At 46.0% G+C, this 27,873-nt stretch overlaps 11 protein-coding genes across 11 annotated transcripts; 6 read left to right on the plus strand and 5 right to left on the minus strand.

Moving 5' to 3' along the window:
* Positions 1 to 581: 581 nt before the first annotated feature.
* EYB26_006885 (uncharacterized protein) lies at positions 582 to 2,840 on the plus strand (the record flags this gene model as incomplete). Its single annotated transcript, XM_054266158.1, has 2 exons — positions 582 to 845; positions 906 to 2,840. The coding sequence occupies 2 exons, from the start codon at positions 582 to 584 to the stop codon at positions 2,838 to 2,840; spliced, it is 2,199 nt and encodes a 732-aa protein (XP_054122133.1).
* A 664-nt stretch (positions 2,841 to 3,504) lies between these two features.
* EYB26_006886 (uncharacterized protein) lies at positions 3,505 to 5,414 on the minus strand (the record flags this gene model as incomplete). The annotated part of the gene is made up of 4 exons (XM_054266159.1): positions 3,505 to 3,516; positions 3,575 to 4,121; positions 4,173 to 5,216; positions 5,377 to 5,414. The coding sequence occupies 4 exons, from the start codon at positions 5,412 to 5,414 to the stop codon at positions 3,505 to 3,507; spliced, it is 1,641 nt and encodes a 546-aa protein (XP_054122134.1).
* A 721-nt stretch (positions 5,415 to 6,135) lies between these two features.
* EYB26_006887 (uncharacterized protein) lies at positions 6,136 to 8,032 on the minus strand (the record flags this gene model as incomplete). The annotated part of the gene is made up of 4 exons (XM_054266160.1): positions 6,136 to 6,986; positions 7,045 to 7,246; positions 7,309 to 7,347; positions 7,403 to 8,032. The coding sequence occupies 4 exons, from the start codon at positions 8,030 to 8,032 to the stop codon at positions 6,136 to 6,138; spliced, it is 1,722 nt and encodes a 573-aa protein (XP_054122135.1).
* Positions 8,033 to 8,855: 823 nt separating this feature from the next.
* EYB26_006888 (uncharacterized protein) lies at positions 8,856 to 11,047 on the minus strand (the record flags this gene model as incomplete). Its single annotated transcript, XM_054266161.1, has 5 exons — positions 8,856 to 9,561; positions 9,622 to 10,420; positions 10,482 to 10,538; positions 10,610 to 10,908; positions 10,968 to 11,047. 5 exons carry the CDS (start codon positions 11,045 to 11,047, stop codon positions 8,856 to 8,858), a joined length of 1,941 nt encoding a protein of 646 aa, XP_054122136.1.
* Positions 11,048 to 11,592: 545 nt separating this feature from the next.
* On the minus strand, positions 11,593 to 13,312 carry EYB26_006889 (uncharacterized protein; the record flags this gene model as incomplete). Its single annotated transcript, XM_054266162.1, has 3 exons — positions 11,593 to 12,018; positions 12,123 to 13,126; positions 13,186 to 13,312. The coding sequence occupies 3 exons, from the start codon at positions 13,310 to 13,312 to the stop codon at positions 11,593 to 11,595; spliced, it is 1,557 nt and encodes a 518-aa protein (XP_054122137.1).
* A 410-nt stretch (positions 13,313 to 13,722) lies between these two features.
* On the plus strand, positions 13,723 to 14,920 carry EYB26_006890 (uncharacterized protein; the record flags this gene model as incomplete). The annotated part of the gene is made up of 4 exons (XM_054266163.1): positions 13,723 to 13,876; positions 13,935 to 14,267; positions 14,331 to 14,533; positions 14,597 to 14,920. The coding sequence occupies 4 exons, from the start codon at positions 13,723 to 13,725 to the stop codon at positions 14,918 to 14,920; spliced, it is 1,014 nt and encodes a 337-aa protein (XP_054122138.1).
* A 231-nt stretch (positions 14,921 to 15,151) lies between these two features.
* Positions 15,152 to 17,460, plus strand: EYB26_006891 (uncharacterized protein; the record flags this gene model as incomplete). Its single annotated transcript, XM_054266164.1, has 4 exons — positions 15,152 to 15,265; positions 15,330 to 15,424; positions 15,490 to 16,153; positions 16,234 to 17,460. The coding sequence occupies 4 exons, from the start codon at positions 15,152 to 15,154 to the stop codon at positions 17,458 to 17,460; spliced, it is 2,100 nt and encodes a 699-aa protein (XP_054122139.1).
* Positions 17,461 to 17,644: 184 nt separating this feature from the next.
* EYB26_006892 (uncharacterized protein) lies at positions 17,645 to 19,393 on the minus strand (the record flags this gene model as incomplete). Its single annotated transcript, XM_054266165.1, has 1 exon — positions 17,645 to 19,393. One exon carries the CDS (start codon positions 19,391 to 19,393, stop codon positions 17,645 to 17,647), a length of 1,749 nt encoding a protein of 582 aa, XP_054122140.1.
* A 704-nt stretch (positions 19,394 to 20,097) lies between these two features.
* EYB26_006893 (uncharacterized protein) lies at positions 20,098 to 21,915 on the plus strand (the record flags this gene model as incomplete). Its single annotated transcript, XM_054266166.1, has 2 exons — positions 20,098 to 20,926; positions 20,996 to 21,915. 2 exons carry the CDS (start codon positions 20,098 to 20,100, stop codon positions 21,913 to 21,915), a joined length of 1,749 nt encoding a protein of 582 aa, XP_054122141.1.
* Positions 21,916 to 23,657: 1,742 nt separating this feature from the next.
* On the plus strand, positions 23,658 to 24,827 carry EYB26_006894 (uncharacterized protein; the record flags this gene model as incomplete). Its single annotated transcript, XM_054266167.1, has 6 exons — positions 23,658 to 23,721; positions 23,809 to 23,892; positions 23,957 to 24,108; positions 24,170 to 24,421; positions 24,495 to 24,606; positions 24,673 to 24,827. The coding sequence occupies 6 exons, from the start codon at positions 23,658 to 23,660 to the stop codon at positions 24,825 to 24,827; spliced, it is 819 nt and encodes a 272-aa protein (XP_054122142.1).
* A 1,691-nt stretch (positions 24,828 to 26,518) lies between these two features.
* Positions 26,519 to 27,757, plus strand: EYB26_006895 (uncharacterized protein; the record flags this gene model as incomplete). Its single annotated transcript, XM_054266168.1, has 7 exons — positions 26,519 to 26,548; positions 26,627 to 26,662; positions 26,716 to 26,812; positions 26,873 to 26,960; positions 27,013 to 27,106; positions 27,163 to 27,496; positions 27,549 to 27,757. 7 exons carry the CDS (start codon positions 26,519 to 26,521, stop codon positions 27,755 to 27,757), a joined length of 888 nt encoding a protein of 295 aa, XP_054122143.1.
* Positions 27,758 to 27,873: the final 116 nt, after the last annotated feature.

A 27,873-nucleotide genomic window follows, 5' to 3' on the forward strand; every position in this document is an offset into this window, starting at 1 on the left:
GTGCCTCAGGCAGCAATATCTGACTCGTACAATATTTTGCTCATATGAATTCTTGTCAATTAATTCTAACTAATTCATTTTGACTCTGACTCATATCCAACAAATAATGTGAGTTAGCAGCGATAAACTAGAAATCCAAAACTGTGTTCTGCTTCAATGCGATGACCGCGCTGACATCACCTTATTTGACGACGGCAAAGCGGACCGAGCATACCTAACGTTCCTTCTCTTTAAGCAAGGAGCACCTACAAGGTTGCTCCCCGCCGGAACCATCGAGGGGCAATTTCTGTCAACAACCATTCCAGAGCGCATCGCGCAAGTGGCCCTCTAGTGGCCCTTCGTGCTTATCCGGCATCGGCATCAGGTATCGACCTTGATCATTCTCAGCTTTAGAGGACGGTCGGATTCGCAAATCTCTCATTCGTCGATTCGTCCCGGATCCTTGAGTCATTTTTAAGGTCTAGGCTCTAGCTTGTGAAGACCCAGCTAGCTGAGAATACTTGACTATTCTACGAATCCTCATTTTCTTTTCATCGGTGTCCTATCCTGGGCAATATTATATTTCTGCTTGACTACGAGATATGTCGTCCTCAGGACAGACCGTTCGTAACGTCACCAAGTCCACCGACTACTCTTCGAACATTTCGTCGTCGCCGGCTTCATTCCAAGGAGCATCCAATTCCATCGACAGCGGGCCTCAAAGGCGATCCGGAGGTAACGGTAGTTTTGGTGCGGGATCAACAACGAGAGCAATCTCAGCGGCGAGAAATAACCAAGCTAAGAAGGGTCAGCACAAGAAACATCACCGCCCAAACCTGGTGAACGAGGATGTATATTCAGAATCTGTAGGTGATGCCGATTAGGTTCCAACTCTATTACGTGGAACCGTCTAACCTCATATTTAGGCCATCATGAGATCTGCCACAAGCCGAAAGGGTCAGACTTCGATCACCCACCTTATGAACTTTTCCCTACCTCCTCGCCCTCAGTATCATCCCAGTACACATCGTCCACGCCGAAATCCAACATGGGGAATGGGATCGGGCTATCACGCTATTGACAAAGCTCGATATGTCCATGCAAACTATCGGTTTATAGTGGATCCTCGTAGGAATTACCACGCCCAAGCAGCAAATGCTGACGTCCATCTGGATTGGGACTCGGTGCTCCAGGTGCTGGCATCTGAACAAACGCAAGCTGCGAGCTGTCCCATATGCCTTGGCATGCCAGTCGCACCTCGAATGGCTAAATGCGGTCATATATTTTGTTTTCCGTGCCTTATTCGGTACATGCACTCAACTGACGACGATGCTTCAGTACCAGAGAAGAAAGCACGCTGGAAGAAATGTCCCATCTGCTGGGACACAATTTACGTCTCAGACACACGACCAGTTCGGTGGTTTGTTGAGCAGGAAACCAACTCCCCGGTTGAAGGAGGTGATGTTGTATTACGTTTGGTGAAGAGGAACCCTGGAAGTACCTTAGCCTTACCCCGTGACGGCGCGGAGGAACTCAATGCACAAGACGATATTCCATGGTATCATGCAGCCGAAGTTGCAGACTACGCGCGGATTATGAAAGGCGGAGAGGACTATATGATATCTCAATACAATGCTGAAGTCGAGCTCCTGAACCAACAAAGACAGGAAGACGAGCTTCTATTTGGCGATGACTCGACCTGGGTTCAGAAAGCTATCAACAGCATCAAAGACGCCCAAGAAAAAGTTCGGGGTATAGGGAACCCACCACCTGTTGCACGTACCGAAAAGAAGCAATCGCGAACACCACACTTTGATGAAGAGCCAGTACAGGAGCCGGATCACAGCGGCCTCAACAGTACGGCCTATGACGCTTCTTCATCCGAGATAGTTGATGAAGTGGCTGCTGGTGTAGAAGCAGTCGATTTAAACGGAGATGATCATCTTGAATCACGAAAGAAAGAGAAGCACCCCTCAACTCAGATGAAGACGTCTGCAGCCAGGGATACCGCAGGAACCAACACCGACCAACCATACTATTTCTATCAATGCTTGCCTCACTTTTACCTTTCTGCTCTTGACATCCGAATTCTCAAAGCCGCCTTCGGCGACTATTCATCCTTCCCGGCCACCATACTCCCGCGTGTCGAACACATATCGACTGGCCATGTGCTTGATGACGAGTTGAGGAAACGAGCCAAATACCTCGGTCACCTACCATATGGTTGCGAAGTGGGTTTCCTGGAATGTGACTGGACCGACGTCGTGGTACCCGAAGTCTTGGAACGGTTCCGACCCGAAATCAACAAACGCAGACAACGAAATCGCGATAAAGAGGCGCGTGAAGAAAAGGACAGGATTAGAGCCGAGAAAGAAGAAGAAGAGAAGCGATGGGCAGCCGCTCGTCGTAAACGACCCAGTTTCGGATTCACTACAAGCGAACGCCCATTCTCCGATCAAGACTTCTTACCCTTAAGTAGCGGCGGCCCCTTTGACCCAACAGCTATCATAGATAGCGAATTCGCAGCAAACTCCCCACCGAACGGGTCACCAACCAACCAATCGCATTCTCGTTTTGAGGCTCTCGCATCACCATCCACAAGTCCCCCCGTTGCGCGCACCGTATGGGGTACAGCAGCCGTACAATCAGATCCTCACCAACAACCCCTTCACCGCGGCCCCGTCAATGATGGCTGGCTACAAGGCTGGGAAGAAGATTTACTAGGTCAGCGAGAAGCTGAATTACTTGCTCAGGCATCTGCTGAATCTTCCGCCACTGCAGCTACTAGCGGCGGCGGTGGCCGAAAGAAGAAGAATAAGAAGATTACGTTGATGTCTACTAATATTCAACGAGGTGCTTAGTCCCTTAGACCATGGGACGATGTATAGGTGTATATCATTCATTCATGGATTCCTGTTCTGTTCTCAAGGGAAGCGCAAGGTGTTCGAGTTAAGGAGTTTTGTCATACATACAAAGATCCAACTAGTTATAATCGAGTTTTGTGACTTTAAGATAGCTCGCATCTAGGTTACCTATGTAGTTAACTATGGGTCAGTTCTATGGAACAAGCTTCATTTATGATAACAATCGAAATAAAAATTATTTTTTATTTGAGTAACTTTATTCATTATGATGGCAGTTATACATTCCAGGATATGAGTACCCATGCCTGAGTGAGATCATCGGCGTAACAAGATCAATATAACCAAGAAACCATGCAGAATAGCCGTGCTGTACATGGCAAGCTAAAGCAATATCTAGCAGGTGGACGTAAGCAGAAAGAAAAACATAGAAATACAAAAATGAGCTAAAGTCGATGGATACAAGAGAGAATAAGGGGAAAAAGTCATGATTGATGGATCATGGGCCTTGAGCAATCAAGTTCTGATTAGTATGAATAGGGGGAAAGAGGTAATGTTAAGGTGAGTAACTATACACAAGAAGGAGATGTAAAATGGGAGAAGGGTTGAATATTTTTGGTGTGTGGATTGAAGAAGAAAGGTTCTTGGATGCTTGAAGCATACTTTAGATGACGTACTAGAGTTTCACCAGTCAATTTTTGCTTGATATGTTTTGACAGGAGAGATAAACTTACTGGAATGAACAAGTAAGGAACACGTTTCTCATATTCCGTCCAAGCATCACCATACTTGGCCCGACAACGCTGAATGTCCCGCCAGCATCGGTGCGAAATCATACACGCAAAGAACACAGGATAGAACCAAGGGAATGCGCTGCTGAATCCCGTAATGAGACCCCAATTGAGCGCAAAGTACAAGTCACAGGTATAGTGAACCTTACGAGCCAATCCGTACCAGCCCGAAACAAGAATGGTGCCTTGAGGGGTTTTGATGACGTCCGGGTTGTGAACGGTTTGCCAAGGTAGCTGTGGGAAAGCGTTGCGGAAAACTGTTGTTCCGCGCTCCATTTGACGGAAGCGGTTCTTTTGGCTGTTGGCAGTGTCCCAGACCCAGTAGACGAATAGGTAACCGACAAAAAGAGCTGTGAGGGCATAAGGGTTCCAACGGTAAGTGTCGGGGTGGTGGTTGGCGAGGTAAATTGTGCAGTGACAGTAGCTGAGGGGAACACCAGCAAGGTTCCAGAAGATGAGCATAAAGCCCCATTTCTCGTAGTACATGTCCCTATATCAGAGTTAGAATATGTTGGGCGCCTTTGACAAGAGGTAGACTTACCAAGTCGAGATAATACATTCCTCTCCCTTTGAACAAGCGTTGGCATACAAAAAGTGCGCCATCAAAAGGAAGCAGACCTCCCCAGAAACATAGCCGTACAGCTCGTATTGACGAGCAGCAGTGCCCATGGTAAGCAGGAGGAGGATATACCATGGAAGTCGCACTTCAAAAAACATCTTGAAGTCGAGGATGCCAAACATGCGTGGGTTAAGCTCGGCTCCCATGAAGAAATCATAGATCGGGTAACCGGTCATGCGGTGCTGGGCTCCTCGATACAAAGCAGAAAAGTATGCGATGAATGAAACCAGAAAGCCCGAAAGGATAGCGACACTCAATAGAGGTCCGAATTCATCGATGATGGTATACAATTTGAAAACACCACTGAAATGTAGACCCAAGGCTACCGCTAGCGTGACATAGAACGATGACACGGCTGAGCAATAGTAGGGTAGCTGCTTTCCTCCCTCGTGAGGCAGAGGTCGTCCTGCCAAAGTGATACCAGGGAGTACAATATAGCAGATACCTTCAAAAATGAAGAATACCCAATACATCGTCCATGCCTTGAGTGATGGGTAAGCCCCCTCATAAACCAAGTGGCCAAGATGTGCGAGAAACTCTGGAATGGTTTGGTCTTTTGGTAGAGGTAACCCTCCGTCGTAATATGTTGCTCCAATCCACATGTAGTACATCAACAGTGGGAAGCCGATCATCAGCGAGAGTGTGCCGTACGATCCTCCAAATTCAAATTCGCCGCTGTGGTCGACCTTGGGATCCGAGCCTTCGATCCAGCCATCAATAACTCTTGGTTCGTTATCTTTTGCCTTTCCATTAGCGGCAGCAGCATGTCCGTTGCCTTGAACGGGCAAGTCTTTTTCATCTTCCTTCACTTCAGCCAGAGGCGCCTTGCGCCTCCGAGTTGACCTGGTGCCTTCTGGGGCAGGAGATACCGAAGACATTTCTGTGGCTGATTCAGGGGATCTTGTAGCGCGACTTCGTGTTCCACGACGACCAGGGGTCTCGACAAAATCTGGACGATCGACTTTTCTGCAAAGGATTGACAAGCACAAATGGTCAGCGCAAGTTCTTATAGCTGTTTGGACTCAATGGCGCAGCAATGGCTCTTTCCGAATGAATAAAGGGGGGAGGGGGACGGGTGGTGGGAACAATAGGTAAGAGCAGGATGAGAAGTTATATAGTTACTCACCTGGGGGTTTTCCCCGACTGAGAGCGTGTTTGCGGCATGACTTCTGATGTTCTCTCTTCCTCGGAACCCTTGCGCAGCGAGAGGTCAAATTGGAAGATGTTGAACAATCAAAAACACGAAAAGAAGAAAACGACTGGCCATAAACAAAAACTCGGGTGGAGACAGCAAGAAGATTACACGTTACTGCTAATTCGATACGCTAGTAATTTTACGCACAGAACCAATGGACCCTGACTGAAAAATATTGGCCGGGGTGCAGTAGCGCCTTTTCATTGGACAAATCACGGGTGTCAAATACCGATCTCAAATTACTCTGGAGCCTCGTAATTTATTCTTTATACTCCGTTCACCTTTAGGGCAACAATGCCAAACAGCTTCATTTAACCCCAGACATGCAAAGATGAATCCATACTTAGACTCACCTAAAATAGAGTAATTTCGATTTTTCAGTATATGTCAAAATTGAAGCTTCTCTTTTTGTTTTCTTTGCGGAAGGATGGCCATATTTGCTACATCTGGTATTTGAGTGTCAACATTCCTGGATCCCTCGGAAGCCGCACGCCGACTTAGGGCAGATAATAATTCCGGGTGGATCACAGCCCTAACCCTATCTAACCCTCGCTTCAGATGTTTAACAGTCTTTATTTGGAAACTCGTCGTCTGAACGATCTATATCACGTACATAGACTATATGTCGATTCATGGCGCCCAAACCGACATCCATATTGATGTCCATACCCATGACCCTGCACATGGTGATCATAGGTCAAAGTCTGATGGACATCTTTCGCTGTCTTCTGGTTCTGGGATTGGAGTTAAAAATGCTTTCTGTGGGGAAGATTGGGTACTTGAGACTACGCTCGTGGAGAATGATGTGTAGCTAACAACAGAAGGTATGGAAATCGAGGAAATGATGCCAACGGTAGCTGGGGAGGTGCTGCTACTTTCAGGAGAGGGAGAGAGAATAGCAGAGACAGCAGAAGTCGCAGATGTTGCAACCAAGGAAACGGGTGAGCGAGAAGGATAGGAAGTAGCGGTGGAGGCAACAGAGGTAGCACCAGAGGTAGCAGTGTGGGTTCCAACCAAGGAGGAAACAGCCAAGCCAGCATCGCGAGCAGAACTGGCAGAAGAAGCAGCGGCAGCATGCGATGCGCTAGCCAACGCCCTGTAAGGCGTCACCCCAGGGAAAAAGGTTGTCGGGATTGTGGGGATAGGAATAGAAGACTTTGTACCAAATGCACTCTTCAAATCTGCAGTCATAGTAGTAGCCGAATAACCACTAGGAGCAACAGTGACGGTAGTCGGGGTGCCAGTGTAGGCAACATAGTCATGACCACTTGCCAAACAGAATCCCTTGCCATAAGCATTGTCACATGTGTATGTTTGCGAATCTCCGGACTCAGTCCACATGGCGAAATTTTCGATCGTGAGATCATAGCAGGGGTTACCCGCAGGACATAGGACTTTGATGGGACCACGTTGCAAGCCATTGCTTTCTGTTCCCTTCCAGTTTGTGATTGTTATATTGGAGTATCCGACTCCATCACCAGATGCTTTAGACATTTGGGCCCAAGAAGTGTCAATGTCAAGAGAGTATGCATTGCCGTGGCCTATCAATGAGAATTAGCACCTCAAGTCTTCATACGACGATTGCATACACTTTCATACCTATAAAGTTCGCAAGGAGGATATTTTGCACAGTTCCGCTACCCCCGTTACTCTTGATCATGTACATTTGATTTGATGACCAGGTATAGATGTTGCGGTAGGTGATATCGCTGATATTGGTATCTGCCCCTAGAGACCCCATAGCACATCCACCGCTCCAGTTACAATAGACGCTTTCAACGAGGATGTTGGACGACGGTGACTGTAGCATTCTGTGTAAGCTTTTGGATATAGGCTTAAATGGCTCTTGTAGCTTGTACGTACCTTGACAGTCACGCATTCATCCTTGTTAGTCACCTCAACCTATCCATCTGTCAGCCTCAATTACTCCATGTTGCCATATATCTGCAAGACTCACATCATGGACCCAAATGTTTGACCCCGTGACGTCAATTCCATCCAGTCCTCCCTCATTACCACCACGGATTGCAACGTTATAAACCTCACCATCCTGAACGGTGTCTAGCACCAAATGGAACGCAGGCGAATCCACGAGAATAATATCATGCACAGAGAAAGAATCAACCTTCTGCAATCTTACTAATCGAGTAGTGGTCGACTTTTTATCAGCATGAAACTCATATCCCAACCCTTGCATAGCACCAGCAGAGTTACTACTGAACATCTCAAAATCAGACGCATGCTCAATAAGAATCATATTTCCGCCGTCGGTGCCATTTCGGTAGATTATCCCATCAAGTTGCAGTGCCCAGCCAGTACCTTTGTCCAAGGTGGCCCAGGTGGACATTGCATACCTTCCTTCGGGGATATACACGAGTCCTCCGTGAATGCAGTCCTTGAAGGCGGAGACTAGCGGAACGCCCAAGTCTGTGGAAAGATCGGCCACAGCACCGTAATCGAGGACATTGCATGTCTTGATTGCGGCTTTTTCGGTCACTGTGGTCAAGGGACCAACACGGCCGGTGAGTTGGGCATTCGAAATTGGTATAGCTGCCAAAAGAGGCAGGGTAAGGAGTGACCAGTACATTTGGAGGTAAAGTCAAGAGTGACAAGAAACGAATGTGGTGGGTATAAACCCAAAGTACAAATGAAAGTTTAGAGAATGAAATAAACAGAGCGACAAAAATGTACCTGCATATGAAGCCAATCTGTTCCCGAAAATCTAATAAAAGGATGTAGTTAACTAATGGATGATCAGTTGCTTATATACGAGGCAGTCTATAACTAAACATTGTCATAGCTGCCACTATCAATCTAAACGAATCAAGGTTTTCAGGTCCGTACTCCGTACAGTGTCCACTGTCCACCGTGCAGACCCCGAAGAGCCAGGGAGAAAAATCAGTCAATCTAGGATAGTGAACACATAATATCGACTGTTAAGCTTTTGGGCGTTTCAGACTGACGAGGGGTACCCAGACTTAGCGCCGGAGAAATTCCCTACTGGCTTCGTTCCCCTGAAACACATCCTAAACGTTTCCCAACCAAACAATGCTAGAATAGACGTCCTTGGGATTTTTGTAGATTGAAACACCACAGAATGAGGTTCATTTAAAGTGGGAGACGCAGACGGACTTTACACACGCTTTATTACTCTTGCCTCATTTAAGAATCGACCTTGAACATAGTTACGAAAGCTCACATGAATAGACCCTCCGCCATCGAACTGATAACACGTTCGACAAAGAATTCTCCAGTTTGTTACTCTGTCCGACAGATTCATTGGTAACTAGTCACAATCTCCAGCTGAAAAATTCGACTCGGCATATGTTCATATGCCCATCTGATATTGAACGTTTCCAATGCATCATCAGGATGATTGACTATCCATCCGTGATGGGAAGGGCAAGTACCTAGTAAACCCTCAATCCTACAAAATCAGCTGCATACAAACTATACCCAGCACCTCCATCATTCCCAATAACAACCTCATTCTCACCCTGTACCCATCCATTCGTCAACACGCCCAATGTCGCCGTATCCCACCATCCCCGGCCGGGGCCGAACAGTTCACTGTGCCGTCCACTCATAGGAACTTCCAATCGTGTCGGAGTACCTCCATTGATCGTGACCGTGATGTTTCTTGCGTTCCATCCACTCCAGAATGAAATTTCATTGTTGATGTAGTCAATTTCAACGAACTTCGTGCCTGCGCTGGTTGCTGAGATGGCGGTGACTGCAGTGCCACCGGGGCGGATATAACCTATCTTTGAGCCAACGGGGGCACAGTAGCCGATTCCGCAGGCGGTGGAAGTTGCGTATCCGGTTGTAGTAAACTTAGTGTTTGAGTAGTACGTGCCCTCCGGAGGGGTGATGGAGATGCTTTCGATTGATAGTTGATGATGGATGGTGAGTGAGTTGGTTGTTCCCGCATTCAGGGTTATAGGAAGGGATACGCTGGCTGTGTTTGGCGCTACCGTCACAGTGCTGGTCTGGCTAGAGGCCGAAGATTTTACGGTCATGACCTCGCTGGCTGAGTTTGTAGAAATGAATGTAATCGATAGTGTGTAGTTGCTACTGTCGGTAAGCCCATAGATTGCTTCGAATGTGGTGGAGTTTCTGCGTACACATCAGCCACAAGTCAGCCATCGGAACATTTGTTTCCCAAGTCATACTCACCCGGTTGATGTCCCAAATATGTTCGTCGAATACTCTCCTAACGATGTAGTATTTTGCAGTTCGAGCAACATCGTGCCATGTGCCTCAACTTCTGCAGTATACGAGGTCTTGACATCCTGAATTGTAACATTTTTCCAAATATCTTTGACCATACCGGCATATTGAATGCCAATATCCGGTAAGGCAATCGTCAAATATCTCTTCTCATCAGCCCAGTTCACGAGTGCCGCGACAATTCTCTTTCCACTCAAGGGTCCGCTCCATACGTCATATTCATCCTCTGTATATCTCCTGCTCAGATTCGCACTCACACTTAGCTCATCTTGGTTATAGCTAATAACATCTTTTTGTTTGAGTATTGCCAAAGACTCCTCATTAATAGAGGTAGCCGCATCCTTCAGCGCAGCGCCAATCACCAGGGGACTCTTGAGGATTGCCCATAACGAAAAATGAGTTTGTTCCTCGGCAGTTGAATAGACATTATTTCCAACTTCCAACATATCAAGATCTGGCCACTGGCCCGGTCCAGCGAAATCCGTTTGAGGTGCGATCTGGTTCACTAATCTATATATACTCGTCCAGGATGAGGAGATGTCATTACCAATTCGCCAGGAGTTTCCCAGCGATGGCGCCCAAGCTGCAGGGAAGTCGACGCCCCACTCACAGACTTGGAATAGGATGGCTCGATCCTGTTGGGAGAGTGCATTTGACATGTTTGCGTATCGTGGTTCTGGGGACGTGCTGGGTGCGTAGTTTACGTTTGGGTAGTTGGTTGCAGCGTCGGAATAACAATTGTCATCTATCCCTTGTGTCAATCAAAAAGTACCTACTTAGATGAAAAATATTGGAAGACTCTGTACATTTCAGCGAATCTACCCCCCAAGATGCAAAAGTCTGCGCATCCTGCAATTCATGATCTAGAGGTTGAGTTAGGGTTGAGTGGCCAGAACCCTAAGTTATTCCAACCCATCCGAATAAAAAGACTTACAAAGACTCCCTATTTGATTCGGAGGGCTACCACAAAGCAGAATTCCAGCATCTTGATAAACGCCAAATAGCAGTCCAAGACCATGAAGATACTGTCCCAGTGCCGGGAACCCCGATGGGAAACGAGTCGAGTCCCATGTCAACGAGCCATTCGGGAGTCGATCAGCAACAGTCCAGCCACAGTCAGTAGTTACGTAGCGATAACCGAGGGAGGCGAGGCCAAGGTCAACTAATGCTTGGGAATTGGAGTGTACGATAGCTTCGTTTGGTGAGCATCCGTAATGGTTGTAGGTGTTCCATCTTGTTTGGTTGTTGGTTAGCAGTTTCCTAGGTTTTCCTACAAGGGTCTGTCTACTTACCCCATTTGAGGAGTTTGGGCGAGACGATTTTGTGTACGAGCGTGGGTAGGCGGACTACTCGTGAGTCCAACTCCTACCATGCTCGCAAAAGCGAATATGTTCATCATCATTTCCTGGGAGATCAATCAAAAGACACCGTGCACCCTAAATGATTGCGAGTTTCTATGGGTCTTTGCTTCCAAGGTTCTCGAAAAGTATTTCAGATATTAACTTTATATATATTTCGTAGCAAGTCAAATAAATTATCCGATTGCTCTTCGGCTAAATCCTATGCCCCCCAAGTCGGAACAACTGCCAGCTATTTCGGTATTTACGTAGGTCATAGCTACATAGGCAGATCAGTATAGTAACAACGACCTACCTGCCAGATTAGGCGAAATCCCGGCAATGCGGGGAAGTCCTTGTGATGAAAATCCTAGAAATATGCATAATATACCAGGGGTTATTATGCTCAATGCATATGTTAACACATCAATTGGATACAGCATTAGTAGGCGATTGATCAAATTAACCGGTTGATCTTAGGGCCGCTCATTAGTAAGAACCGAGGTAGTATATAATCCTGGAGGTCAACTTGCACTTTCTATCAGCATTCATGTATATTTCATTCGTATTATATACACTCTTAGAAATCTTTCCAATTCCCAACTTCTCGTTCCCATGCATACGCAATCTTCAATATTGTCAACTCATCCCAGTACCGTCCCACAATTTGCATGCTCGTTGGCATCGTAATAGTCGGATTCTCCCGACTCGGAACAAGTCCGATGGGCACCGCAAGAGCCGGGTGACCTGATGCATTGAAGGGGCTTGTATTCTCTAATTTTCCCTTGGATGCGTCCATATGTTCAAGGGGGGTCGCATCGGCAGCAGGAAGTGTATTTGATTCTGTGATGGTTGTGGGCATAACCAATACATCGTATTCTCCAAGTGCTTTGTCGTAGGCATCTTGGAGTTTGCGTATCAAGTTGACAACTTTAGGATAGAGGGTTGAATAGTGTTTCCATGCGTATTCACCAGCTATTAACCCTTCCTTTGACATTACACTCATCTAGTTGAGTTAGCATCAACAATCTTTGCTTCAAACGACAAAAAAGAGGATGGGAAATGAGGAAAGATAAAGGAAAGTGCCTTCAGAAGCGTAAAAGAACATACCTTGCTGAGCACCTCTGGTGTATACGGCAAGCCCTTCTTCTCAAACAAGTCGGTCAACATCATTTGTCTTCGTCCTGTGGCTTTTCCTAGCATTCCCATGTGATTGCCCATTTTGCTCAAAACGACAATTACAGTTCGTGCTTGCGAGTGGATCGGAATATGAACGTCTTCTACGGTTGCTCCAAGTCGACGAAACACATTCATAGCATCTTGAAATTTGGCCTCAACACGAGGGTTTATGCCCGGTAGATCCAGCCCTTCTTTCAGAATGCCAATTTTCAATCCCTTGATACCATCTTCTTTGGTTTCTTCCAGTAGCTGTGCATAGTTTGGTACCTGTTTAGGAAACGGCGCGCCAGCTGTTTGTCTGTCATCCAGCCCATCAACGCCGGCAATGGCTTCCAGAAGTATTGCATTATCCAAGCAAGTAGTTGTCATTGGGCCCACATAATCCAAACAAGCATCATTACTTGCTATGCCGGTGTAAGGGACTAAACCGGCTGTAGGTTTGAAGCCGTAAAGCCCACACAAACTTGCCGGAATTCGAATGCTACCACCCTGGTCGCATCCTATTCCCATATCCGTCGCTCCGCTGGCTACAAGCGCAGCGGTTCCAGAACTACTCCCCCCTGCAGAGTATCCAGGTGCATAAGGGTTGTGCACAGGACCTGTGGCAGCAGTAGCACTGACGGCGCCGCGAGAAAGATTCTCACATACTGCTTTACCAGTGATGATGCCACCTGCATCAAGAATACGGGTGACTACGGTTGCATCGGTTTTTGGAATCCAGTCTTGAAAGGTGTCCGTACCCAGCAGACAAGGTACACCTGCGACTGCTATATTATCTTTTAAACAGACGGTCTTTCCCTTGAGAAGATCAGATTTCGGCTCCGTGCTCTTTGCATTGAACTTCCACGCCCATGCACCAAGTGGGTTTGTGTCTGAGGTTGGGTAATGAATGTCTGATCGTGGGTAAATGATTTGATCTGGTGTTGGCTGATAATCTGCGGTTATGGTAAGTCAGGTATATCATTCCATCTAAAATGCATGTTTCAAATCTCACCATGCATGTCCAAAACTGTCTGTAAAGACTTTTCCATGCGTTCTAGTAAAGTCACATAGTCGTTAACTTCATTCTCTGGGAGGGAAAGCCCAAGGCTTGCAGCAGTTGATCTGAGTTCTTTCTCCATGATGGCGTATTGTTTTTTCGTTGAATATTGATAGAAACAATCTGCATTCTCAGGATATACACAGTCTGAAGAAACCCCTCATGGCCAACACAAAAGAACCCTAGTTAACCCTAACCGTAACGTAAGTGAGGAAGGGTTGTTCTTATCAGTGGGTACGGACCATCCGAAGATTGTCGCCGGAGAAGATAACGATAACGGATGCGCCGAGGGCATTCCGGTGCGCTTATCAGCCCCGCAAAGCCCTAATTGATTCTGGTTCTACTCATCTAATATCAATACGTAACGAATTAAACATGAAATGCTAACAAAAGAAGCTATTAAAGACAAAGATATAGAATGATCTACGTTTCTTTAATTATTCTTTCATTTACACTTTCTTTTTGGAGATTCATATCTACTCATTCAGCACAATGGTCCATATTGAAGAGAAATATCAGGTACCCCGAGACTTTGAAGGTTTCGGGGAAGAAGGCTTTGACCCAAAATGGCCGAACGGCGCTCGTATAGCTGTGTCATTTGTTCTGAACTACGAGGAAGGTGGCGAGCGTAGCATTCTTGATGGTGGTATGTAGACTCTTCTGTCGAATGTAATTGAAACCAACTAACGCAAATGACTGTTTAGACAACATGTCCGAGCCATATCTGTGGGAAAAGGGAGCGTCCGGCGGCTACAAGGAGAACGCTCGTTATCTGAATGCCGAGCAAGACTTTGAATATGGAAGCCGCTCTGCTTCCTGGCGATTGATCCGACTGTTCAAAGAATTCGGTTGGAACTTTACGACTTTTGCGGTCGCTTTAGCATTGAAGAAGAACCCCACTTTTGCGAAAGCACTGGTTCGTGATGGTCATGAGATTGCTGCTCATGGATACAGGTGGCTTGATGTGTGGGATTATAATCTTGAAGAAGATAAGGAGTATATTAAGAAAACGCTACTCTTGCTGAAGGAAGTGAGCGGTATGTTCTTCTGTCTCGGTCTAGAATTTCATTCATTATACCGTCAAAGCTGACGACACCTAGGCGAAATACCCGTGGGTGCCTACTTCGGTCGCGGAACACCACAAACACACATGTTATTTCCAGAAGTATGGAAAGAACTAGGTGCAGAGTTTCTTTGGTCGTCTGAAGTCTATAACGACGACGTCCCATACTGGCTGGATCTTCCGTGGGAGAAGTCGTTGAAGGAAGCGGAACGAACGGGCATGTTGCTCATTCCATACAATGTGTGTTTAGTCCGTCACCCATGAAACTTTATCTTCTCTACTAACGAAAGGTAAAACAAATAGTACGATTGCAACGATGGCAAATTCCACATGGCCCCCGGGTTTGGCAGTAGTGTAGGTGAGACCTACGAGAACTACCTGAAAAACACATTCGACATGCTCTACCGCGAAGGTGGAAAACTGATGAACATTCCTCTTCACACACGTATTATCGGAAAGCCTGGTCGATGTGAGGCGTTGAGGAAATTCATGAAATACATTTCCGAGAAACCCGGTGTCTGGGTTACCACGAGGAGGGATATTGCCAAGCATTATAATGAGAAATTTCCTTATCAGCCTGATGGGAAATGGATAGAGACAGCTAAGGAGGCTGAGCAGGCAGATTAAGACTTATCATGTATTTATAGAAGTTTTTAAGTAATGATACATACATATATGTGCGTAAAAGGCCGAGAACCCACAGTGGGGACTTCCATATCTAGTTCGGTTGGCCCACCCGAGAGATAAGCCCTTTATCAGTACTGAATCCATCAACAATTTCGAGCTATAACTAGATATGCTTCGACATGCCAAGTTGTCGCATCTAGGTGCAACTCATATTTGTTCATAGTTTCCATTATGACAGAAAACCTTCGATTAACTGCGGGGTCTCCCTCACCGTTGCCTATAGGATTCAATTCTAAGAAAAGGAGCAGAACAGCGTGCACTCGCTGCAAGGACAAGAAACAGAGGGTTTGTCCCACCTCTCGATACCTAGCAGGATATGATATGGGGCTAGGCTGATGGATTGTGTTAGTGTGATGGCAATTATCCCGTCTGTGGAAATTGTCAAAAGGTAGTTGCAGAATGTGACCTACATGTCATTCGTGCCGATGACCGATTGGTAGAGGAGTCAGTGCAATCAATCGCTCAGGTAGAACAGTCCAAGATGCCTCATGATGTTGACAAATGAATAGGTATATCAAAGCGCTGGAAGACCGAGTCGCAGAACTTGAGATTAGATTAGATTCCTCTTCCACCACCACCACCACCACCACAGAGACCCCTTCGGCAAACCAACAAGACATAACAATACAATCCCAAGCAGCACAGAGAAATGCTCTTGGCGAAATAGCTGAGTTCTTGACTCTTGGCCATTTCGAAGGACCGGCCTATGTAGGCTCGTCATCGGGACTTTCATTAGCGCTCAATCTGAGGGAAATGGTTCAGGCATCCGTTTGGAACAAGGCCTTGGCTACAACGGATGCTGCCGAAGATGGGTCAAACGTATCAACTCCAGAGACGGGCCCTTTCCCCATCGATACCCGTGTCAGAGATGACAGTATTCGCATGAGACCCTTGACACTGGAGGAAATTCGGAAAAAGAGTGCCGGCCCTCCATCAGAAGAAGAAGGGTTAAGATTTATATCAGCGTACTTTACACGGGTTGCAACGCGGTATCCATTTATGGACTGGGAAGAGATGGAAAAGCTACATTCGGACCGGCTTAGGCTTTCTACTAGCAACAACTTGTCGAGACGGGAAAAATTTGGGACGTTCAAACTATATCTTGTGTATGCCATTGGATCTAGTTTGCTTGCTTTGACGGAAAAGGATTTTGCATCATCGTCCTCCTCAGAGGTAAGTGTCCAACGTTGATCATGAATACACATATATTACCAGTGTGTATGTGTACCTAGGTAGGTGCTGACTAGAAGTAGAGTCTATATATGACGGCTCTACAGCACATTTCTGCAGCTCGAGAGTCGCGGTCCATACACAATATCGAAGCCATGACGCTACTTGTGATCTACCATCTACGATCCAGTGCAAGTAGCCACGGTTTATGGTACATGATTGGTTTGGCGATGAGAACATGCATTGATCTTGGACTGCATCGGAAGAACAAGGAGATCAATCGAGATTCAATAACTAGCCAACGCTATCGCACTCTTTTCTGGACTGTATACTCACTTGAACGTACAATCTCAATCTCCCTCGGACGTCCAGTCAGCATTGCTGACCGACACATTGATGTTGAGCTCCCAGATGTGATTGGATCAACTGCAATGAATCGGAATCCGGAAACATCATTTGTCAAGAATAGCAAAAGTCAAAGTAATGCGATGGCGATCCATCTTTTCCGCATCCACATCCTCGAATCTCGAATGCATCACTCAATCTACCGAACGGACAAACCCCTATCCGAACTTTGTCAAAAACTAACTCGTCACTATCATGAATTCGAGGCATGGAAAATGGACTTGCTTCGCTCATTCCCAGATGTTGATCTGGACTATCCGATTCTCTACTATCATCGCGCAATCCGTCTGCTTCTTCAGCCATTTCTCAGCATTCTACCTTGCACAGATCCGTATTATACAAGCTGTCTCGAATCCGCGCTGGAAATTTGTCACATCCACAAACGGCTTCATCAGACACTTGACTATGGCCACTCTTTTATTGCCGTGCAGACTGTTTTTGTAGCAGGTGTCACCTTACTTTTCTGTGTCTGGACCAAGACATCTACCGTCTGGTCTGTCAAAGTTAGTAATGGTATTCGTGCTTGTTCTAATGTACTCTTCGTCATGGGCGAGCGAACTATGTGGGTCAAGAAATATCGTGATGCTTTTGAGTTGTTGACAAATGCAACGATGGAGAAATTGCAGGGCAACTTGAAAGAACAGGCAGGTATATTAGAGACAGCGCTGAGTGTTTCCGGGTACGATCATAATCATCGACATCATCATCAGCATTATCATCAGGCAACACACTACGATGATGTACGGAATCGCAGGTTTGAAGAATATTCGCAATCGGGTCGAGGAGATTCGGGCGCGATGCAGATCATCAATGAACTGGCGAGCTGGATTGACCAGGATGGTCACTCGGTCTGGATGCCTGACTTTGAATCTTTACAGGGTGGAACGGGTCACCTAGGATTCTAATATCCAGATAGGTACACAGATACTGAACCTGATGAATCATGAAGGTTATGTTTTAGTTTATTTATTAAAATACCTGGGTAAGAAGTACCGATAATTGTCAAGTAAAGTATATTAGAGCATTACAGTAAGTTTCAGGGCTATCTAGCGAAATAACTTGATGAACTAAAATGTTAAGAAACCCAAATCAAACAGAAAGGTATGCCTTCTCGCTCATAATGACATTCTCATCGGCAACTTGGCTTCCATCGTCCAAGCCATCCAGAACCCTTCCTCTTGTAATCATGTCTATCGAGTCTCCATCCAGCATGCCCTCTGTAGCAGTCATATATTCGAATGTATTGGGTGTATCTGCCTGGGCCGAAGTAGGGTAGATGGGAACTGGCCACACCAGGTTGAGCAAATAAAATACGAATCCACCCATAAAAAAGCTCAAGAAAAAGCCCAAGCTATACATGCGTGTACTAGCCGCATTGACACTTCCTGGATTCAGGCTTCCGGCAACTCCATGCACGACAAAAACCACACCACAGACCCATGCCACCAAAGCACGGAGGTTCCATCCGTGCCAATAGGCGTATGGTGTTCCGGGAGCTTTAGTATAGAGCGATGGAATATGGAAGTTACCCTTTCGAATAATCCAATAGTCGACAACCATGATAGCACAGATGGGCATGAGGAAGACAGTGTAAGAGCCGAGGAAAGTCAAAAACGACGATGCCGAAGCAATGATCTTCCATGGCACAAAGAGGGGTGCAAGTAATGCACAAATGACCTGTCCCCGCACAATGTTGAGATATCGTGGAAACAATCCACTTGAATCAGCACCCACTGGGAGTGAGTTTGTGCCTGCATTTGTGGCAATGATGGCTAAAATCATACCGAGACTCGCGAAAAAGATACCAGCACGTGCAGCAGGACTCCAATATTCAGTCAAAATAGCGTTGTACAGGTCCCAAACATTCCAGTATGTCTTTCCTAGGATCGCAGTGGTAGCACTAGTTGTCGCGCAGCTGACGAACATGACGAGGACCTTGGAGAGTAAAATACCGACACTTTGAGACCAGGTGACTTGTGAGTAGCGCTTTGCGTATCTGGCAACGTCAGGCTGGTTAATCAGGATAGGGCATAGGGCTCCCATGACGGAGTTGATAGCTGAGATCATGGGCCAGACGAGAGCACTGCCGTGTAGGGAATTCTTCTGGAAACTGAATGATCCGATAGAGCCACCATTTTCGTGAATAGCCCAACCCATGACACCGAAGAGTGCGACAGTTGTGTATACGGCCTTGAAAACAAACAGATGTCGGAGGATCGTCGGATGGAGGAACATGACCGGGAATTGAACGATCCAGAAAATGAAAAAAGCGAGCAAGTTCTTGGAGGTGATACCTGCGTCTGCTGGAAGATGATTGGGGATGCTATCCCATTTAGAGCCAATCATCGCCCTGAGACATACCGACGTCAATTGGCCTCCATAGTATGACTGGACAGCGAAATAGATGGTAGCAACAGATGCTCGAACAAAGATGAACAACTTTGCTCCTCCGATTCCTGAGCTTGCGCGTGTATAGACTGGAAATCCGACGTGGTATTTGACTGCACCACGAGAGTTTAGTATAACGATGATACTAAGAAATATCGAGCCGATGACTGCGGCGATCATTCCGTGCCACCATTGCAGACCCTTGCTCACAAGTGAGGAGCCCAGATTGTAGGATGAAGGACTGAAGGTGGTAGTCAGGTAGTATGCGAAGAAATGCAGGGCTGTCCATGTTCGCTGAGATGGCGGAGTGGGCAAGAGATCGGCATTGTAGTAGGCCTCGGAGGATTCTTCCTTGTCTGGAGATTCATCTGCTTGAATGGCTTTTTTGAAGGATGACCATGAAGACATGGCCTCCCTGGCTCGGGCAAGTTTGTTGGTGGCCATGGCCATATTGACTGCAGAAGGTTATTGATATTAAAGCAGTCGATCTCCTGGTTCCATGTCACTATGGGTCATGAAGCTACCGAAGTGAAGTTTTTTATTTATTTTTGAAACATTTATAATATGTAGCTATAAATACAGTTGCTAAACCGCGACAGGCTTATCAGTTGAGTCAACACAGAGTGGGCTGATGATCAATGATAGATAGTGACTAATAAGAGAACCATGATTTCCCTGCTGGGCAGATAAGTGGATAACTTACAACAAGAAAGAAGAATAGACAAAGAGAGAAAAGCAACAGGAGAAAAAAATGACCGGATGCTCCGTAGAATGATAGGCGCTTCTAAAGATAAGCGAATCCATGGATAGGGCCACTTTTATACCCACTCATTGATATTTCTCGGAACCTCCGAAGATAACCCTAATCTATCCGGAGGCACCGTGAAGATGATTTCGGTTGGAGAAAAATTGCAGGTCTTTCCTATACCGACGGTAGACCTTTGGATTATACGGTTGGAACTTCATGATATGTGTCATGAAATGGGTCCTGGATGGATTCTGAGATGAGGACTCAACTCTTGGCTTAAACCAGGAAGAAAAAGATCCAACCTCTTTTATGATGAATTGTCCACTAACTTTATTTCCTTTAAGTAAGAAAAGGGAGATTATTTATTCTACCGGAAAACGAAGTAACGAATCCGTGTGAAGACGACATGCCAAACAAACAAGATGTCGCTTCCTTGCAAAACCAGGAAAACATTCTCCCCAAAACTCGACTTCTCATTGTCATCAGCTGTATCTCCCTTGTCCTATTCACGGCTTTTATCGATCAAAATGGAGTTTCAGTAGCACTACCCATCATTGCATCAGACCTCAACGCTGAAGACACCATACCATGGGCCGGAACATCGTCACTGATCGCGAATACAGTCTTCTCAGTGCTTTACGGACGCCTGTCAGACATCTTTGGGCGCAAGTCCGTACTTCTAACAGCATGCGTCATATTAGCAGTGGCAGATCTGCTATGCGGGTTTGCCCAGAATGCGCCTATGCTCTACTTTTTCCGTGCAATGGCAGGTTTGGCGGGTGGTGGTATCACCAATTTGGCAATGATATTTGTGTCTGATGTCGTGACTCTCGAGGAAAGAGGCAAATATCAAGGTATCATTGGCGCATGTCTTGGGGTAGCCAATATTGTAGGCCCCTTCATAGCTGCCGGCTTTATTCAGGCACCAGTTGGATGGAGAGGCTTCTTCTGGACGCTTACGCCAATTGTAGCTTGTGGTGGTGCTGTATGCTGGTTCGTTCTACCGAAATCCAAAGTGACTGGCGGTCTTCGAGAAAAGATACGCAAGATTGATGTCTGGGGTTGTCTGACATCGTCCGCTGGAATCGTATTGTTGTTAATTCCAATATCTGGAGGAGGGTTGTACTTTCAATGGGATTCCGCAATGGTCATTTCCATGTTGGTGTTTGGAAGTTGTGCTCTAGTTGCGTTTGTCATTATCGAGTGGAAGGTGGCCAGGATTCCAATGATGCCAAGTAAGTGCATAGCTCCAATCCTCATAGGTCACTTCACAATATAAGTGTGCTGATCATCAAATTGAGTAGTGAGTATCTTCAGAAACCAATCTGTTGTGGCTCTCCTCGTTCAAAGCTTCTTGCTCGGCTGGGTATACCAGAGCTATCTTTACTACCTTCCACAATACTACCAAAATATACGCGGGTACAGCGTAATTGTCAGCGCGGCGTTGAGTATCCCTCTGGTATTCATGCAATCAGTTGGATCTGTGGTGTCCGGTGTATATATCTCTCGCCGCCACCATTACGGAGTGATTCTTTGGAGCGGCTTTACAAGCTGGACAATTGGATGCGGTTTGAGTATACTCTTCGATCAAGACACCAATCCGGGAGTGTGCGTTGTGGCACTTCTTCTCATCGGAATCGGTGTCGGATTCGTCTTTCAGCCCACCCTAGTTGCATTGCAGGCTCACTCACCCAAGTCTCAAAGAGCAGTTATAATCTCGAGTCGAAACTTCTTCCGCTGCGCTGGTGGTGCATGTGGTCTCGCGATCTCGGCCACTATCCTGCAAAGTGGGTTGAGAAGCCATCTTCCAGCACACTTAAAATATGTTGCATCGTCGATATATAACTTGCCAACCTTTGATGACCCTGAAATCACAGCAGTCGTCTTATCAGCATACATGAAGACCACAAAGAATCTGTACATAACCAACACCGTTGTGATTGGCGTGTGTCTATGTGCCTGTGTATTAGTCAAAGACCGAGGACTGAAAATGGAAGACGATCCTGTGAAAAAGGAGTCATCAGCGCCGGGATCCACGACTGTCACTGAATCAGGATCTGATATCATGCCAGTGACAGATCAGATTACAATTGAGGTTGCAAAGATGGAGCGTGGAGATATTGAAAAGGGTGGTGCAATTTCAGAGTCGGCACAAGACGACAATCATCATCATCATCATCATCATCATCATCATCATCATCATCATCATCATCATCATCGTTGAATTGTTTTCAAAGAAGGTGTAAATAAATGCATAGCGATCAAATTTCAATTTCAGAAATTTACCTATATGGGAGTGGGGGCTGTTTGGTTGTTCTCAGTAACTGTCCAAGTCAAGGTACACGTGAAGGCTTGATTGATACCAATATCGTACCTTCTAGGACCACAATACTGTATGCGTCTAAGCCTCGACACACTCAGCAAAATGACAAGCCTTGAGCAAACATAGAACGCGCTGAATCATCAGGGCCAAGTATCAATGTATGATCTGTAATTATTGGCCTGGTCGCCTGGCCAATCATCACCACTGTGTTGAAGAGACATGGTGTGCACAAAAGTTCTAGGAGTCAAAGATTGACGATCTGCACATATAGCAGACAGTAGAATCTCCCCGTATCTTTGAAGTTTCTTGGTGTCTCTAGGTAGATGAGTCGTATTTTCCCCTTTCTAGGCTCCTTCCATTTCTCCTTTCATATCAAACGCTTAACCTTCGACACGAACATCGGAGCTTCAGTTTCTCGGTTTTACACCACAAATTTCCAGGCATAAGACGGTTGCCTTGAGATCATGCTATACTTGCAGGCCTCTTACAAAGAGCCGAACTGTCAGGCGCCCGCCAGACAAAGCTTGCAATCCCTTTTCATGACAGATTATGTCATCTCAGTGATGTGAAAGCGAAATAAGTCTGGCCCAATTGCAATTATTAAAAGCTTCAAAACAGACTGTACTTTGTTCATCGTTGGCTTCTTTGTCGTATGACAGGATTTTCGGTTGCCAACAGGCAAGAGTTTGTCACCAAGTGTCTTGAAAGATATGCTAATTCTTTATCCATACGCTCCGAAGATCAAATGTGTACTTGGTGCCTAGGTAGGTTACCCCTTAGGAAAAAAAATTACTTACTATTATAGAAACTTCAATGAAACGAACCACTCGGAACTCAATTTTTGGTGGAATGACTATCAAGTACGTAAACCTTTAAGAAACTACGCTTTTGGCTTTTATTCTGTCATGAACTCTGGACAAAGTGTTCCAAGTCTATCGACAAATCGACTTGACCAACACCAAGAGCTCTCTTTACAAGAGATGTATAAGATTATGGCTTATGTTTCATGCGCTTCTACTACTGGAAGTTCATCCGGCTTGTTGTCTCGCTTGGGCAAACGAAGTGAACGTCTCGATCTGCAGTTGGTCACAACTACGAGGCAAAGATATGAGGCCTAAAATGACAGATCAGTGTCAGTTACTAACTTTCTATTACTAGCAAACGTTATCCAGGACACAATATACCTTGATGGAGGCAACTTATGGTGGCAATTGTGAGATGCTGGGCAGGATGCATTCATTGAAATCTTCTACTCATGATTTAGCTGATTCAGGGCAGAAAGAAGAGGTGTAATGAGCGGATCTCTCGGGCTTTGTGTTAATCGCTGCCATTAGTGAGCACTTTTAGAGAATAATGGCTTGTAAGATTAGGTATAGTTGAGCATGGACGACATATATCGGAGAAATTACAAGCATTGAGAATTGATAGAGAAAAGAGTAGTAAGTATGGATTGTACGTACCTCTCTTCTCGACAGTGGGGCAATATGCGGGACAGTGGGAGCTCTATTTTGACGGACTTGTCGGCCTCTTGTCTCCTTACAGACCTTCCTGTTTCTTTTTCTTCTTAAAAGTAACCCAATTTACTTTCTGCTTTATCTTTTACGCAACTCACTGCAGCTCGAAAATCCTCAAACGCCATCGAAATGCTGATCAAAGAATCTCATGTCGACGTGCCCACCAAGGCCGGTGGACAGGATGGATCGATGAGTAAGTTGACGTCTCCTAGGCACCGATCTGATATAAATAAGGAAATAGACATTCTTTTCCGGTGAATCTAATATTGAATCACTACAGGAATATACATTTTCCATCCGACCATTCCGGGCTACCCCAATGCTAGGTTCCCAGGCGTCGTAGTCTTTAGCGAGATTTATCAAGGTATGTATAACATCATCAGGTTTAAGCAGACTGATCAATTGATTTTTTTCTGACATTGAAATAGTCACTGGTCCCGTGGCCAGATTCGCAAGACAAATTGCTGGTCAGGGATACATCTGTGCCGCTCCATCGAGCTATCACGAATTCACGGGCCCTGAGGCATTGAAGTACGATGTCGAAGATACAGACAAAGGCAATCTGTGGAAGATCACCAAGGTACATTTTCCCCCGCCCTTTCTCTTCACACAAATACACTATATATTAACGGGGATTGTAGAAAGTACAAGCATACGATGAGGACGCCTCTCTGTCCGTAGACTACCTCCTTTCCCTGCCCACATGCAACGGCCGCGTAGGCGCCACGGGAATGTGTCTCGGTGGCCATTTGGCATACCGATGCGCACTTGATCAAAGAGTCAAGGCTGCCGTGTGCTACTTTGCGACTGACATCCACAGCGCGACTTTGGGAGAGGGCAAGAGTGATGATAGCTTGAAGCGGGCGGGTGATATTAGGGGAGAGTTGATTATGGTATTTCTCTCTATTTCTCTGCAGATACTTTTCTTTTCTTTTCTTTTCTGGCAGTTGGCTGATGATGGAATAGATCTTTGGAAAGAATGATAACCACGTCCCGGCCGAAGGACGAGATTTGATCCGCAAGACTCTGCATGACAAGGGTGTTTTGTTTAGTTTTTATGAAGTTGCTTGGGCTCAACGTGAGTATCACTTTCCTATGTATGTCTACAATTGTCCAGAATACTAATGATATAATGATATGATAGACGCATTCATCCGTGACGAACTCAGTAAAGGCCGCTACGACCCGGCCATTTCGAAGGTCTGCTTTGAGATGCTTCTGGAATTGTTCAATCGGACCTTGAAGCTGGATTTGGGTGATCATGACGGGAAGAAGCTAGAGATTGAGGACGTGTGTTAGATTCTCTCTCGCGGTTCTCTTGACTCAATGGCCGAGATTTTAGTTTCGTTGTGCTCTCTTCAGAATAAGCCAGATGATCCATGCAAGCAACATAGCTTAATCTTTCTCGACTTTTAATGATAGTCACATGCATTGGCATCATACTTTCAAGTGAGGTGGGCTGAATTAATTGCAATAGCCAGCACGGCCTCCGTAACGACCTATCTAGGTAGCTACTCATAGATGACTTCCACGCGATCCCCTCGAACAACATGAGAGTTGATGTAATGTCGCTTTGAGTCTTGACACAGCATTCAAGTAAGGACCAGTGTCAAGCTTTTGGAATGGCCACATAGAAAAAGTCGGTGGCTGGGCCAGGTTGCACCGCCTTCTTTCTCGTGGATTGACACAATACTCAAGCGAGGGATGACTGGGCAGATAGGATAGATAATGATAATGTAAATGCAAGAAGGAGGTTGGAAAGAGTTACGTACTTCTCAACCAGATGTGAGTGATGCCCAAAATCAAGGCACACACATGGAAATGCTGTGGTTGGCTGCAAGGGTATCAAACGTTGATCCGACATGTTTATATGCAATCATGTAACCGGCACATCCTTGATGGGAAAGTCCAACTAAAAACGTGAAACTACGGCTTAGTCAGTCAGCTGTTTTACCTTTAAGTTAAGTGCTAACTACCTATTTCACAGCTTAACCACTCTGAAACTGCTCGCGACCCTTGCTTGTAGGGCTGTACTCTCAGCATAAACACAAGCGGTGAGTACAGAGTACCTAGCAAGTGCAGCATGATCTGACTCAGGAATTGTACTCTGTACGACAACATCAACCATTGCATCTGATTGATCAATTGGAAAGAGATTTCATCTCAATTCATTATTGAATTCAAGGATTTCAACATTCAAGGGAGAGCGAGGATTGGTCGTACTATGTCCCGATAGTGGATGGGGGTAGTACAAATAGTGCGTACGGTACTGCAAAAAACACAAATACGAAACAATAAAACGTCTAATTATAGCCCATTCAAGCCATTAGCGTGGCCGACTATGCCTATCGTAGTAATATCCGTCCGTGCCTGATTGCTACGTGGCCAATAATGCGCGCGCAGGACGGAGCTAACGGCAGAGTAGTACGAGAGTACAGCGTATTCTGGTATTGACGACCGACATACAACGTCTGATTAGTCGACGAAGCTTAAATTAGCTAAATTACTTGGCCTGATGAAAGTAAATTAGTAAAAATACACCACTCGTACAGTCCAGCCTCAAGGAAACAGCTGCCCTGTGGCTGGTTGGCGTACCAGGGAAGTGTAATTTTACGAGCCCTGTTTTCTGTTCATATTAGTTTATCTTGGCTGCTGGCTGTGTCTTGTTTGCGTCTGAAACATCAATCAACTTCATCGCCAACCTGACCAACAGCTCGCTCTCTGACTCTTCTCACGTCGACATATTCGCCGACCACACACGCCTCGCTCTTTGTCGTTTGTATACCGACAATCTCGATTCCACGCGCCGATTCGCTACTCCCATTCTTTGTCAGACAGAAGTTAGAGCCCAGTCAAAGGCTCGCGGCCCCGTGGTCGCTCGCTGTTGTTGCCGGTCGGGGTGAGGATACTGCCACGATAGCAGACAGTCAGACGATTCAAACTCTTACAATTCGATTCAATTAATTTGGCGGCAAGATTAATTCGTCAAAATGGGCTCGACGCAATTCGGGAATTTCCATGTGAGTGGTGGCTGCGGATGCGTTTGAAACGGGCACGAGGGGGGCTTGAAGCTAATCTGGACGTGATATCTTGAACAGAACTTTTGTCGCGATTCAACGTTACCTGTGTGCAATGTAAGTAGGATTGCTTCGATTGTCGTCGCGCGACGCATACTGATATCATATAGCTCTTCGTACCCAGCAATCAACCTCCCAACCTAGCCTTCGGGGGCTGTGCGCTCACCGGTATTCAACTCAGCAATGGCAGATATTTGGGCAATTTAGGTGAGTCTTTTCTCGAGTACAGGGTGAGAGCGCGAACAAAAAAACATCTGACCAGAATAGGTTCGATTTTGGCCGCTTTTATCGCGATAGTAACCTGCATTTTCCTGTTTCTCTTATCGGAGCGAAAACGTGCGGCTGTGGGGAGAAGGTAATCAACTCTCGATAAGATCATCAATCGCAAGTGATACTGACATGGATAGGGAAATTCAATTATTCTTGCTCGGCTATGTCATTATTTCGATTTGCGAAATCTTCACCGTTGGCGCATTCCCACTAGCGGATAATGTTCGCAAGGTTAGTAGTACATACAACAAAGAGGATATAGTATGAGACCATGCTTATCGAAACAGGGATTCTCCGCCGTACATATCGCCGCTATTTCTGCTACTTCCTGGATCTTGCTTTTGAATGCTCTTGTCGGCTTCCAGCTTCTCGATGATGGCACCCCTCTGTCCGTGGGTCTTTTCGCAGGTTCGGCAACGGTACTCTTCATCGGAACCGGTTACATTGCCTTGGACACCGGCTTCAGTTGGACCGGCCACTTCGATTCTAGTCTATCAGGCGACAATCGCAACATTGGCCTTTATGTGTTGTACCTATTATTCCCTCTTGTCTGTCTGTGTTTCTTCTATATCTTGGAAGTCATCCTCGTCCTGCGCGTGCTTGGCGAACGCAGACCATTGAGTATGTGCTCTCCCTCCGTCTTGGATTTGATGGTCCTGTCTAACATGCATAGTCTACCTCACTGCTGCCGCTCTTCTCTTCGCCATCGGCCAAATCTTTGATTTTGTCATCAGCCCTCATATTTGCAATCCTATCAACGGCAAAATCAACGGCGCATTTTTCGAAACGCTCTTCAGCTTCTTTTCTGTCGTCTGCGTGTGGCTGTTTTGGAGCAGCATTACCGAAGATGACTGGCCGGCAGTGACCGGCGGCTACTCCTAAGCTGTCGTGCGATACTTGCGCGTCGCCTATGTATGCGAAAACAAAAACAAACAAAAAAAAAAAAAAAGATGCCCGTTCGCGACCTTGCTTTGCACAAGCTGCCTCTTGTGCAAATG

The sequence above is a fragment of the Talaromyces marneffei genome, chromosome 5 (genome assembly GCF_009556855.1).
Source record: "Talaromyces marneffei chromosome 5, complete sequence".
Lineage (NCBI taxonomy): Eukaryota > Fungi > Ascomycota > Eurotiomycetes > Eurotiales > Trichocomaceae > Talaromyces > Talaromyces marneffei.